The sequence below is a fragment of the Colius striatus genome, chromosome 1 (genome assembly GCF_028858725.1).
Source record: "Colius striatus isolate bColStr4 chromosome 1, bColStr4.1.hap1, whole genome shotgun sequence".
Lineage (NCBI taxonomy): Eukaryota > Metazoa > Chordata > Aves > Coliiformes > Coliidae > Colius > Colius striatus.
Genome location: NC_084759.1, coordinates 141,037,972 through 141,052,572, shown reverse-complemented (window position 1 = coordinate 141,052,572; position 14,601 = coordinate 141,037,972). Strand labels below are relative to the sequence as shown.

Here is a 14,601-nt window from a genome sequence, read left to right as displayed (position 1 = left end):
TCTGAAATTCACTTGAAACGCCGCTTTTGGAGCTGTCCCAAGATTAAAACCAACCAGTGCTCTTCTGTAACACACCTGCAGAGGTGTAGGACTGGTGCATGAGGAAGTTCTTCTCACAGCCGACACAGCTCAGGCTAAGAGTGCCTGTAATTCCACTAATAAACTGAGTAGACACAAGTGTTTCAGTTTGCCTGTGGTAGGGCAGAGGGTACCACCTCAGAAGTCTCAGACTTCATCTGCAATATGTAGAAAGCATTCAGACCATTTCTTGAGGACCTGCATTGGATCAGTACTGCCCAAGCAACTGGCTAACATGGAAAACATTCTTGAGGTCGCTATTTTTTGTCTGCAATTATGACAGCGGTTATTTATTCCTGTTTGCTGTGTAGAAAGATAGAAATGTCAAACTAACAGAGGAAAGCAAAGAGTAAATAAGGGCTCTGTTGCCTTCCACTATGAACTCTGCAGTCAGAGTTGCTTTTCAAAAATGTACAAGATCTGGCTTTGTGAAGGTCTTGCTACCTTCATGAAAGCAGCAGACCATCAGACCCTGTACAAAGAATCACTTTTAGCCACAGCCCAGCCTGTTTATGTTATTGGTAGATAACATAAAGAAAGAGAAAGCTTTGGTAACTCCTAATAAAGTTATTTGTTTACTGACTAGAGCCTACCTGAAGATAACACGATGAAATGGCCCACCACCATGGAATGATGTACAACACAGGCATGTCTCCGTGTCCCAACCTTTAGCTTCTTATGCCCATGATTTTTATCTACATGCAAGACACCGTTGCCTGGGTCAGCTTTGCAAGGGAAAGCAGTAGCACCAAGACAACGTCAAAGCTACATGTTCAAACAATGAAGGCCAGGTCTAGGCCTCTCACTTCTTTAGAGATGATCTTACAACCTGTTTGAAGTCTTTTCATTGAGCATCGTAGCAAATATTCACGGTGTGTATCACCCATCAAAGATTGGTAACCTCCTCTCTCACCTCTCAGTATTTTATTTCCATGCACTGCAATCTATTTTGATATTTTGAGTTTCTGTTCCTAGCCCTAGCTACAGACAAAACAGAGGCCCAAATAAATTCAGCTGCATTTCCAAATCACTGGCAGACAAGCCTTCTTCATGTTGATAAGGCAGACAAGATGAGTTGGATGAAGCCATCAGAAAGGACCAAAGCAAATCTGTTCCAAGTACCACTGGAACCAAGAAACACCAGGTTAGGTAGAGATGTATAAAGGGTTTTCCTTCGCCACAGATGTGTCAGAAAACCAGACGCCAGTGCTTAGTCAGGAAGCTTGATCATTGCCAGTTGCAAATATGAACACTGTAACTGTTACCCAAAAATCTAGAAAAGAGTAGGACTTTAGTCCAGATGCATTTATTGCCCAGTCATAGAACTGTGTATCGAAAAGCAAAGCACCAAAAGAGTAAATACCAAAAACCTTCTGTTAGGAAAATAGGAACTGGTAATTAAACGCAATGGTGAGGACTAGTAAAACAAAAACCCAGCCTTGCTAAAGACTCTCATTTTGCAAGAGGAAATCAAAACTATGTTTGGATTCAGGATTTATCCTAGTAGTCAATCTCCATTTTAGAGGAATGGGGCAGCAAAAGCCCTGTCTAGCATTTAGTGACTACTTCACATGAGGGCATGCACCTCAACTTGAGAAGAAAGGGCCTCAGGTTAAAAACACTGCATAAACCAGTGTTGCTGCAGCTTGACAAGCATTGTTCACAGCACAAGGTAAGCTTCCTACCACTCCTGAATCACTGCAGTACTTAGAGAAGATGATTCCAAAACACATTCTAGCAGCAATTTGTTTGAGCAGTTTCTAATCTCCATGAAACAAGTTTCAGAACTGAGCACCAGGTGAAGAGACAAGTATGCTGGTATTCTGGCAGAGCCTTGTAGTAGTGTGGAATGGCACCTCAAAAATTTTTCTGTCCAACACCATGGAAGGTGGAGACAATACTAGTCATCGCTGCAGAAGCAAAGGAGAAGTGAGAATTAGTCCAGCTCAACTGATTAGGTCATGGATACAGTAATGTTATTGTTATTCAATTTAACAGTTACTAACAACAGGGAGAAGACTTGCAAGAGTTGGCTGGTGCTCCTCAAGTCTTGAAACATAATTACTAAAAGAGTATGGTTTGGATCTCCTGAGCAGAAGCAGGAAACCTGTAACCAGAGCTGGGTGGTATTATACCCAAGTAGCACAGCTGTGTTACTCTAGTTCTCTCTTGTGAGAGAAGATGGAGGGAACAAAGCCACTGACCCATTTTCTAGGAAGATTGAAGCTCATCCTAGAGTCCTATTCAAAAAGTTTGCCTACAATCCAACGTCACTCAAGCAAATAGCTTGACAGTAACTCCAAACACTCCAGCTTCACAGCACGGTGCTTACACACAGCCCTGGGGTAGGAAGTCCTTACACACCCAGGCCCACTTTTCAAAGGTTGCTGCCAATCCCCCAGAGAGAAGCTACAAACAACTACGTACACACACACATTTTTATTTTAATAAATAAAGTTTTACAGGCTCAGGCTTTTATTTTATTTTTTAAATCACATATACAGAACAGAAAAATGCCTGACCAAGTCCTGTGAATTAAGCTACAGACCCTGGGAAGGAATGCATGCCCTCTATAACACTGAAGACCTTAACTGAAAAGGGATTTCCCCATCGGCAGCATAGTAATTTACTTCACAGATTAGACAACTTGAAAGAGATGTGGCCAAAACAAAAAGAGAATGACCCTACAGGGATCACTTGTCGTGATAGAGTCATGACAGTGCAAGGAAAGCCAAGAGCCCAAACGCCTCCATTTGCTAGTGTCACTGCAGGATGAATATGCATTTCTTCACATCCTTTAAGCAATACATTTTAACCACAAGGAGAGAGGCTAAGCACAGTAGGTATGCAAAATTATTCCATTGGAGAACAGATATTGGATGACAAGGTAATGTTACATTTCAAGATTTTTATATCAGCAGATGCTTTTGCATCCCCTTCAGTATGGCAGTGGAACAGATCCCACCTTCTCTCAGAGAGATTTAGTCCAAAAACTTCCTGTTGACATTAGCACCAAAGAGAGCCACTCTGATTTCTGGCATCATCTGTTGAGAAAGAGTATATCAGTTATATGCGATGGGCAATACAAATCCTGTACATTCCTCATGGCAGGCACTGCATGACAGCTAGGCTAGGCTTCCAAAACAAGAAGTCAGTTCATTTGAATCTTCTGAAGCCTTTATCTGATCACACACTGCCAGCTACTCCATAGACTTACAGGATTTGCCTACGCCGTGGCATAAGAAAGAGATGCCACAGCTAGTTTTAATTCCACTGGGGTATAACAGGTCTCAGCCAAAGTTTCTAGTACTCAAGCTAGCTTCAGTAACTCAGTTAGCCTTCAGCACTCCAACATCTTGACTGCAGTGTAGTCATAACAAGTCTTTCAGGATCATAATTTCTAGAATGGTATGCTCATGCTTAATTCAAAAGGTATCACTCTGGGAAAAGCCATGTTTGTTGTAGAGAAACACAAACAGTAGGTGATTTGCTTCTTTCCATTCAAAAATAACTTTTTACTTGTCATCCACTTTGAAACCTGATCTCACACACTATTGTGACACATTGGAAACACTAGGATTTAATTACAACGTAAAAGTAGTTAATGATATCTTGTTTGCCCTGACTATTAGGGAAACTCACCTGCTGGGCTACAAGGTCCAGCCGACTTTCCAGGGTATTGGAAACCTTGATTTTACCATCACCGTTATAGATTTCAACACCTCCAGCACTAGAAAGGGGAAAACCAATCAAACAAACAAATCTGTGAATTCCACGGGATATCTCAAAGTCAGAATGCGTCAGATATATTACCCCAAATCAGAGCTTACAGGCAAGTCAGATAGATAAGATTTTTATTCTTTAAAAAAATCCAGTTGTTTTTGATCATATCTTAATATGAATCACTATATGAAGTGATCCACCAAACCAGCAGTGCAAAGTGTCTCTGTAGTTACCAGAGACCACAGTTAGATACAAGGGTCCTCGTTGCCACGACCTAAATGTGAGCAGAGCTATGAAACTTGCCACTTCAGAAGAACTTCAGTATTTTTTTGGTATTTTTAATAAATATCTGTATTTTTCTTATTAATAGATAGCTTTCTGATTTTAGGAAGTAAGGAAGAGTGCTAAAAGTGCTGTTTGTTGGCCCATGCTGTCAGAATATACAGCTTTGTGCGCTCTGTGTGTGTCATTCTCTATGAAAACAGAACCTTGCAGACGTAACAGACACAAGTTTCATTAAATTATTATCCTGCAGCACCTTATGACTCAATTTGCCTCATTCTGAGATAAAAAGCATGGCTACATCCACGTCCTGTCTCATTAAAAGACCAACGGTTAAGTTCCTAGCTACAGTTATTCTCCAGTGCTGTGAATCAGGCTTGAGGATGTACAAAACTTTTATTGACTTTTTTGATTAAGACAGTGCTCATCTGGAGGAAGCTGCAGAGTCTGTGCTTGATTAACCTAAAGAAGTGCCAAATTCCACTAGAACAGCAGCAGACATGCTGTGGGGATACTCCATACACAATTTTCTGAGACTGTTCTAGAAGGAGCTGTGGCTTGAAAAGCTGCATTAAGATAGTGCTCTGTATAAAGGACTCCCATTTCTCTTACATGTCCTCTGGCAGGAAGTTGTCCTGGTCAACGTGAACATCCACATCCCTTTTCGTGGCATTTTTGTAGATAGGAATGCTCTTCTGTACAGCAGCCTAGGATACAAGATAAGACTCCAATTAGTTTTCACAAATGTTAGTACACCACTTGGGTTTGGTCATTCAATCATTTGTAGCAATAAAATGATTGAGCTTTACTTTTTTAATTAAGAAAATGTATTTCAGTATGGCTCTTGAGCCAAAACCAATTATTAATGTTAATGTTGTAGCAATGCCTAAAGTTTCCTAGGTGATATGAAAGCAAGCAAACAACCCTCACCTTGAAAAGCACATTTGTTATCTTGCATTGCATCTGCAGCAGAGTGCAGCAAGCAAAGCTTATTTTCATGTCACACAGATGGGACCTGAGCAGCAAATATTTTCAACAAGTCTCTACATTTGGGAACAAGATACTGTCAAACTGCTCTAGGTGTCTTACCTTAACCATAGGGAGATCCTGTTTCCTGCAACGAACGGCTATTCTGGGCTCAAGCAGCTGGTAGAATCCCTGCACAAGAGAACCATTATAGTATCATAAAGTCAGCATTTGAATTGCCTTAGAATTATTTAACCCCATGAAAGGAAAGGAGTCGATCAATTTGAAAACTAAAGCCTGATAATATTAATATTAGCCTCTTTTACTTAGGTCACACATTCTGAGAGGACAGCACCAATATCTGGGAAGCAACCTACAACTATGGATTATGTATTTCTTTGTTAGGAATTCAAGTGCAACTACACAGTTGTGTCATAGGATTGATTTGTCCAGACAATGTACATGTGCGCATAAGGATCATTGCTGGCTAAGTAGACAGAGAGTGCAGCCAAACTCATAGGACTCTCTCCTATGCGCTCCTGGAGAAGACAGGTAGTATTTTCAGATACCTGTTCTAGCAACTCCTGCCTTGCAGTTCCTGTAGTAATACATGAGAACACAATAGAGCAGAGTAACTTTAGTTACAGTTTGAAGGGACCCACAAGGATGATCTAGTCCAACTGAGAGTACTGATCACTACAGGTCTCTCATTGGGTCACATATAATGAGCCAAGATTCATCCCTGCAAGTGCTCCAAGCCAGGTTGGATGGGGATTTCAGCAAACTTGTCTAGTGGAAGGTGCCTCTGTCCATGGCAGGTGGGTTGGAACTTGATGATCTTTAAGGTCCCTTCTAAACCGAACCACTCTATGATTCGCTTGCAAGAGCGAGACAGGTTGGTTTGATGTACAGCAACATCAGACCTAGGTGTGACAAAGAAACTACACAGAATTGGAAGCTGGTAGGAAACACTGTTACGAAAACTCTGCCATCAAACTGCAGACAGGAGAGCTGATGGCTGGCTCCTGGGAGCTTGTAGTACCAGGACCGGTTCATGCCATAAGGTGGCACTAGCGGTCGCACAACTGACCCTGACTAAGGCTGACAGGATTTTTAGCAGTTAACTTCTGCGACTTGAGGATGGTATTCTAGGTAAGGAAAGCTTTGATTTCTGACTTGAATGTCAGTCACAGACACGTGACAGCAAGTTTGTCAGAGAGAGGACTTGTAAGTCTCACATGCCAAAAAGATTTCAAAAGCAGGTAACTTCTAGGTTTGGAGAAACAGCTTTTGCCAAAAGTACATCTGATCCAACTCATTACTACAGAAGCTTAAAAGGTGCATCTTAAATGTGCACATTACAACGTCTGTGTGGGCACCTGCAATTACTCTTATAATGGAATTGCTCTTTGGTATATTAGGCTTTACACCTCAAAATAAGACGTAACCTTACATGTTCGGAATCCAAGACTGAAAGATACAGAAGCAACGTTTAAAACTCGCAGATCACTCAGCAACATCTAATCTTAGACTCCAATACCACTGCTACTTCCAGCAGGTTATTTTTTAAGAAAGACACCTAAGAGGATGGGGCTGCAAGCAAGCATCTGTTCTTCACAATTTAAATATTTACCTGTAGAACTAGTCCGTCCAGCAGTGCCTGGTACCTGGCAGTATCCTTCACCACCTTGGCAAGTCTCTGCTTGGCCTCATTCAGCAGATCCTACATTCAGAAGAAATCAGATCAGCAAAGCCCATCTGTTTGGCATTTGGTTTCATGCCTCCCAACTTTCTGTACTCCTATTATAGCTATCACACCCTGCCAACACGTAAATGTACACTCCAGCTGGTGCTCATCCAAGCTAGACCTCCATCTCTGTGCATGGCACAATATCCTTTCCAAACAGTTCCCTTCTCTTTGCCCTGATCTGAACCCATTAGAACCTGACAACAATTCCTTTTTCACAAAAAAGGGAGACCTTGGTAGGAAATGGATAGTTCTTCTAATACTAATGCAGACAGACAAACTAAATCTGTTGTAAATCATTGCCTAATGTAAACTAATTAAGTTGTCTAAATAATGTTTTTCCAGCTTTGTGGTTGAGGAAAGAAATCTAATCTGTCTTTTTATCAAACAATATTGAGGTTAGGTACTTTTCAACTGTAGGTAAAAGCGAGTCAAAATTTTGAAGTGAGAGCTTCTTTTTGATTTGAAGGAGCTGGTTTAGATTATCTTTATTTGGCAAATCAGTATCAGATGGGATTGAATTTTCAAGAATTTTGAGCCAACTCAAACACAGCTCCTAGAAATGAAACATCGTAATTGCTTCAGATAAAGAAATTGTATGATTTGATATAAACCTTTCTTTACCATCCTGCCTCACGGTGTTGAGAAGTGCACGTTAACACGATCAGTACTGGGATACAAGACTATCATTATTTAATGTCACAGTCAGACCTAGTTACACTGTTTCCCTTAGAGTAAGCATTTCTGGAACTCTGGACATCTCTCTTCTCCTGTTCATGAAAAAGGCCAAAGCTCCAATAAAGGAAGAAAGAGCTATAGCAGCATGGGACTTTGAACGTTTTAAAATGGGGAAGAATGTTATGCATTACTCAGAAGCATGAGACTGAGTCAGCTGACAAATGAGGAAGAGATTACCCAGCAGAGACTGTCACAATAGAGTTATCTCTTTAGTAACCCACCTTCCTCCTCCCTGGGAATACAATCTGAAGTTTGAAACTACCTTTAAAGAATCAATAAACTGGTGATTTTCTTCTGCTAACTCCCCTTCTTCGTGGTAGCATCAACTTGAACATTATCCAGTTTTAAATTTTTTTTACTCCTATGGGTCTCACATCTTTACCAACGGCTCAATAGCACCATCTAGCAGAACATGGAACACTCAAACCGCTTGTGAGCCAGGAGTAAGAGATAACAGGAAACCTGCAAGCTGTATCATGAGCAGAATTGAAAATACACTAGGCAAGGTGTAAGATAAACAGAGTAAGCCTGAACTAAGACTAAACATAGCCTGCTCTGACAAATAATCACTCACCCTGTATGTCAGCACACACATTAATCATCTACTAGAAAAAACAAGCAGCAAACCTTTTCATATACTAGGGGCTGCTGAAGGAGACAGAAAAAACATGGTCAGTGGTGTTTTAAGCCTACTTGTAAAACCCAAGCCAGGTTTAAATGCATGAATGTGCCTTCAGGCACATAGAACTTTCAAATTCTACCAGCCATGAAAGAGAGAGTTCCTGCTCTTTAAAGAAACAAACTGTTATCCAAACAAGAGCTACAATACTGCCTGCAACATCCCTGGCAGGAACTGCATGTTCCTAAAAAAAAATACATCAGGTAACAGAAACTGTGAAAATAAGCTAAAGCAGATTAGCAAAGCTCAACTAAACCCTTAATGACTTTTCAGAGCAGCTGGGAAAGCCAGTTTTGTACGTGGAAGCAAATATCACTCAATCACAAATCATATTTTTCTTTAGAGAATTGTTAAGAACATTTCCTAACAGATGGTAGAAATAGAAGGTCTGTGTATTTACTGCAGGGATACTCACTGCAATAAGGTCATCCCTTGCCTTCAGGACCTTCAGTCTTGCTTGATTCATGAGGTTGGACATCTGACTGAAAGTTGTGTGATAAAGTATAATCAATCCATCAGACTTTGAACGAAGAACGGCAACGTTTAACCGTACATTTTACATTTAAAGATAGTACAACAACATTTCAGGACAAAGCCTGTTCACCTGTTTGAATCTGTTCCTGAACTTCCACAAAAGATTACAATGCAGAACCCCACGCTTCAGTAAAGACCCACAACAACTAGACCCAACGTGACCATTTGTCCCAGAGTAACAGACCAAGATATGGTTCTAAACAGTAACTACATAAAGAAATATGAAAGATTCTTTCAGCATACTTATTAATAGTTATACTATTGTAGCTCATTTCTCCCTCAGGAAGAACTAGAATCTCATAATTAGAACTAAACACATCGACTACAATTTCCGTATTTGCCAGGGAAAAACAGTTTTGTGTAAAATCAGCAATAAAATGAGAGCTCAGTCTCTGATGTCAGTCATCTAACCTAAGCAACTTACATTTTCTTTTGCTGTTCAATTTGTTTCTCCTTCTTCTCATAATACTCCATGATTTTCAGCCTCTGTGTCTGAACAAGGCGACCCTTCTCAATGTTGAATTCTTCTTCTGCCTGTAGTAAAAATTAAATAACTGAAGTGGAAATTGATTCCATGGGCTGAAAAAAACAGAAGCAAAGTGAAACAGCACAGCTTTCAGAGCACATTCATAGATAACCTAGGATGACACAATTTAGGGCTCCATATTAAAAAAACTCTTCAACCAGTACTCAAAGGGAGTTTAGGATGTGTTCTGAACTAGAATCTGGTTAAGACACAGCTCATTTTACCAATTGATTGGCAGATGTTTCCCTGCAGTATTTACTCCTTAGGTGCAAAATGACCCAATTTATATATTATACACTATTACACAAAACTCATTTTGTATGAGCTTGAGGTCTGATTTGGTTTTGTAGTATCAGTCTCTTTTCTGGGTAACTAAAACAAAAGTCCCAGCCCTCAGTGTCCACAAACTTCATTACTTTAAGGAATTCTTACTCAAAGAGAATGACAGTGGAGCTATTACTTTTTTACAAAGCCTAGCCAGACAGCATGTGAAAACATGTGCCAAATTTTCCTATTTATACCCAAGAATCCAATCTCAACTTCTGACTTCTGTTTGCAGATCCTTAGGAATACCTGCTTTAGTAATGATTAAATATTTGAGTAGGTATAAATGTTTAAGGGAGATTAAATAGGATTAGTAACATACACCGAGTCCAATATCAACAAGATATTTCAGTATTAGTATAACGCAGATTGGGAGGGTTGTGAGACACCATTAATCCTTCTTTAACAAACATCTATATTCTACCACCAGGTTAATATTAAACTCAGTCTCTTGTGGCTTAACTTAAGTGAAGAATTCTTCAAGTAATCCAACCCATGACTTAAATGTAAATGCTTGGTTTATGGTTTAGTTCCCCAGGATACCTACTAAATCACATCTAAGATTAAGCCTGCAGGTGGCTCACAGGTTTAGGTACAGTTATGAACCTGCTTATAAGCCAACTTTCACCAACATAATTCAACCAGTTTTACTTTCACCTTTTATCAATTTGGTACACGTATGAATGCTTGTAAAAGATTACGAGCATTATTGCTTTAACTTACTACTAATATCTCTGCCTGACATGCTGTGGAAGTCAAACAAAAATGAAAATTAAACATTATGGTAACAGCTTGTTACGAAAAACCTTGGCAGAATTCATAACCATGCAGAGAACTCCTTTAGTCCTCAGTGGTGTCAAGCTATGTATAGGAGGTGAGGGTAGGTGTCCCACTTCACCCAGTCTGTTCACTTTACCGCTCAGCTCTTCTCCTTGCTTAAAAAAAAAAGAAGGAATCTATTCACATGCAAGTTCACTCATTAAAAATCACTACAAAAACTTTGACCAAAAAATAGCTCTGACTTTTTCTCACGTCTCAAAAGCTAATGAATATTAACTTAATTTGGCAGCACGTTTTTTTGCTGTGTAGTAATGGAATGTGAAGTAAGCTGCAGTTCACAAAAGGGTTCCAGGTCTATTCTAACTGCAACTATCAAAGCAGGACGTCAGATGCAGTTTTCCTTTTGTGCTTACTGACAGTGAACATCCGTTTTTACCTTTGCATCTATTTCTTCAGCCTTTTCATTAGCTTCCTGCTCAATGAAAGCCATCATATGCTTGATCTGTAACAAGAGAGAGCAAAGAGAATGTTTTCTGTTGGAAAGGGCTTTGATGGCAAGAAGTATGTATATATTCCTCATTTGTACAGTAGGGGCCTCCATATCCATGTGCAAATTCATACAATGTTATCTTTCAAGGAAATTAAGTCAAACATACAGGTGAAACAGTCAGTTCATCTTAACACAGACTACAAGAATTTTGCGTTTCTTTTCCCCATATCATTATCTATAATGCTCTTTCACTGTCTGTCATTAGCAGAATGTACTTTAGGAGAATGTACTTTAGATATGCAACTATATCAAAAAACCACCCAACACAAAAGTAAATTTGTATAAATGTGAGAATGGTTATTTTCATTCTTCACTAGTGAGAACAAGCTTTTTTCTCCCTCGGGATTAGTTAAAAAAAACAAGGAAATTGAACCCTTACACATCAGAATTATAGTCTGTCTGTTATTATATTTACGTAAGGCACAGAAGATTAACATCTATGAACATAATTCTATAGAGTCTCTGCTCTACATCAGGTATAGATGGCATTTAAACAATCTTGGGCCTTCAATACTAGGTGACCAGTAAAGAGAAGCAAATGGCTACTGACCACTCTGGTCAGACCTGTACAACCAGAAGCTCAACATCAGAAATCTTCCTTGAAAAAATGTAATAAATTCTATAAAGACTTACAAGGTCATTAAAAAAAATGCCACTAAATGAGTCAAATCAAAAGGACTTTATAAAGTAGTTGCACATTAGTTTGGATGAGCTGAGGAAGCAGATAGAAAGAGCAGCACTAGTTGATCAAGACCACACGGAGCGTATCACATGCTGCTCTAGAGCCTGGTCTGTACTAACATATTCTACTTGAAAAAAAACTTTTTGAAACCACCTCAAAACAGAGGCTCAACAGCTTAGAGACAAGGAAAGCAATTATACTGAGTTCTGCTTATTTATCACATGTCTTTCTGTGACGAGGCTTAAGTTTAGGTTCATATTTGTCTAAGAAGCTCATGTCCAACTAAACTGCAACTTTGAACGGGAACAGCCATTTTCCAAGGCAGATGGAATGGACCACATACCTGAGCAGATCAAACCTACTGACCTTTTGCTTGCACTTAGTGACGAGACACATTTTGCAGACAATCTGATAGGAATAAGCTTGCATGGAAAATCCTATTTATACCATCTTATGTTAAAACAAAACGTTTTAAAGAGATAAGACGGTCGCCAATGTGAAAACTGAGCCAGCGTGCAGGAGAGCGCCATGCCTGGACAGATGTAAAAAGAGAAGTGAATAGACAAGTGGAAGATTTTAAGCATGTGCACTGGAAGAAGTGAACAGCAATTTATACATCCTCAAAATCAAATCAGCAATTTTTCTTTTAATTCCACTTTGCAATGCTTCCAACTGCATGTCCACCTACAGCATCAGTTTCCTGCCCTGCTCACCTCATCAGATGAGTGGTTAAACCAAGCTCTAGATCTGCTTGCATTTCATAAAGGATGAGAGAGGCAGAGGAAATCAGGAAATTATCTTGCTGAATGGCCTCTTGTCAAGGGGACTAACAACTTCTGTAAAGCAGTAGTAACTCCCTCATTGCCGAGTCACTTCCTCCAGTTTGGTTTAGTTTATGGATTTTGGAAAAGTACTTGAAACAGCTCTGGGTGTTCACGAGGCGTTCTCTGTATGACTAAAAAGAATAAGATGGAAGCAAACTGATCTGGCTTCTATTTCCCCTAGAACAGTATTACTTCCTTTAAAATCTGTTGTACTGAAATCCCTTATTGCTTTTCATAGAAACGAAAAAGAGAACCTAAGGGAGGCTTTTACATCTATAAGTAGGCTTTCTTTTAATAACACTGACAAAAATAAGTATTTTAAGATGAGAGATTAATTTTAAAGGAAGGAACTAATTTGAGCATAGTAGTATTTCCTACAGAAAGGAAGAGAGGGTTTTTCCCCCATCGGTGGTAGCGTGATTGTTCTTTCCACGGGAAGTTCTAGATGTCAGACTGGCTTTAGCTAGAAGTGACTAACCAGATTAGATGGAACAATTTATTAAACTCCTTTGACAGAATAAAGCAAGCAAGTCTGTTAACAGGAAGACTTTTTAACTAGATATGATTTTCAAAGTGAAAATTGTTGAAAGCACCCTGGCAAGTAGATAAGATTTCAGAAGACCAGTTGCCAAGTTCATACTGGATTCACACACAAGAAGCGCAAGCCATCAAGCAGCATTCTCTTCTCCAGTTAACAGGTTCACCCTGGGCTCAGGAGCATAAAACATGGACAGGAAAGTTGCAGATGTGAAATGCTATTAACTTCACATGTTTGGTATGTCAACAGATCTTGACCTAATCTTTGAAATTCAGGTCCATGATGACTGAGCAAGACCACCCTATTGTGAGCTTTACTATCTTCACAGAAGAAGTAGGAAAAACCCAAACTTTGTTGAAAACAGCAAAGAAAATGTAATGTTACAACTCCTTCTTTGCAGAAAGACAACCTACTGATTTTACTTTCAATGTGATGCTTCCTTGCCAAGAGACTATGTTTACTGAATGAGAAAGTGAGACACAAAACACTTATGATGCAGAGGACAAAGGGAACTTGGCTGATCTGCTCATCACCTAAAGAAAACTTCATAGACCAGTGCTGACTGGATCCATGCAACCTTTAACATGGCACACCACTTTCAAGCCAGCTTAAAGCAGCTTTTTTTAGGTAAGGGCAGTATTTACTGTCAATAAGGACAAAGTGTCCTGCCCTCAGAAGGAAGTGTCCACAGTCAAACTTTAGGGCTGTAAGTTTCCATTGCAAGAGAAGCTCAGGTTGTGCTACTTTGCCTAGGATATAAAAGCAAAAAAGACACTTGAGAATGTTGAATGGCCTACCTAATTGCTAAATTATGGCTAATTACCTATAGTCTAGCTATAAGAAAGAAAAGAGAGATAGGAAGTCCTTAGAGAGCAACATCTAAAAAGACAGTTCTTATCTAGGGCAATGTATCTATCTGCCTTAAAAGTACAATTAAACAGTGAAAATAGCACAAAGGCTACTCGTGATTCTTTTTCATTATAATCTGGTATGATGTCATCATACCAGACATCTTTTGGACGAAGATTTCCAGAAACGATCTATCCCCTTCCCCAATTCTTGGTGTCACAGGAGCGCCTCACGGCTATGCCCGCAGAGTGAGAGACCTAAAACGTCAACCAGCCACTTCTGCAGGCCTGGCGGTCAGAGCTGTCGCTGCCCCTCCCGTTCCCCCTGGCCTTTCAGCAAACCAATATCCCTCCAAGCTTAAGCACACCCAAACCCCATAGCTCGTACGGCTTCACGGCAGAGAAGCTGCCGGGAAGCCGCCGCTCCGGCCCAGCCCTTGGTGCCTCTCTCTTCTCGCCGCGTCCCCGGGCCCGACCGAGCCGAACGCAGTGCGGAGTAGCCAGCCCTGGGCCGGGCGCCGGGGCTGCAGCCTCGCCTTCGGACTGGGGCCCGCTGCCCTACCTGCTTCTGGACGTCGGCATCGCTGAGCGCCATGGCGGTGGCAGCGGCAGCGCTGGGGCGGCGGGACTCGAGGGACAGCGGCTGTGGCCGGCGATGACCGCGAGTGGAATCAAATCCGGTTCGGGTCACTGCCGGTGCCGCCGCCGCTGTGTCACGCCGCCCCGCCCGCCTGCTCCTCTGCTGCCAATGGGAACCTGCGCTCCGGACGGCGTCACTGGGC

General features: G+C 40.7%; 1 protein-coding gene across 2 annotated transcripts; it reads right to left on the bottom strand.

Moving 5' to 3' along the window:
• Positions 1–1,389: 1,389 nt before the first annotated feature.
• Positions 1,390–14,536, bottom strand: ATP6V1E1 (ATPase H+ transporting V1 subunit E1). Of its 2 annotated transcripts, XM_061988872.1 has the most exons (10): positions 14,382–14,536; positions 10,814–10,879; positions 9,172–9,281; positions 8,629–8,695; positions 6,683–6,772; positions 5,173–5,241; positions 4,696–4,790; positions 3,721–3,808; positions 3,044–3,122; positions 1,390–1,988 (listed from the first exon to the last, which is right to left on the bottom strand). In XM_061988872.1, the coding sequence occupies exons 1-9, from the start codon at positions 14,412–14,414 to the stop codon at positions 3,060–3,062; spliced, it is 681 nt and encodes a 226-aa protein (XP_061844856.1). In that variant the 5' UTR covers positions 14,415–14,536; the 3' UTR covers positions 1,390–1,988; positions 3,044–3,059. The 2 variants fall into 2 exon arrangements, with proteins under 2 accessions (XP_061844856.1, XP_061844855.1); XM_061988871.1 differs by lacking the exon at positions 1,390–1,988 and having other exon boundaries at positions 2,503–3,122.
• Between the last annotated feature and the right edge of the window lie 65 nt (positions 14,537–14,601).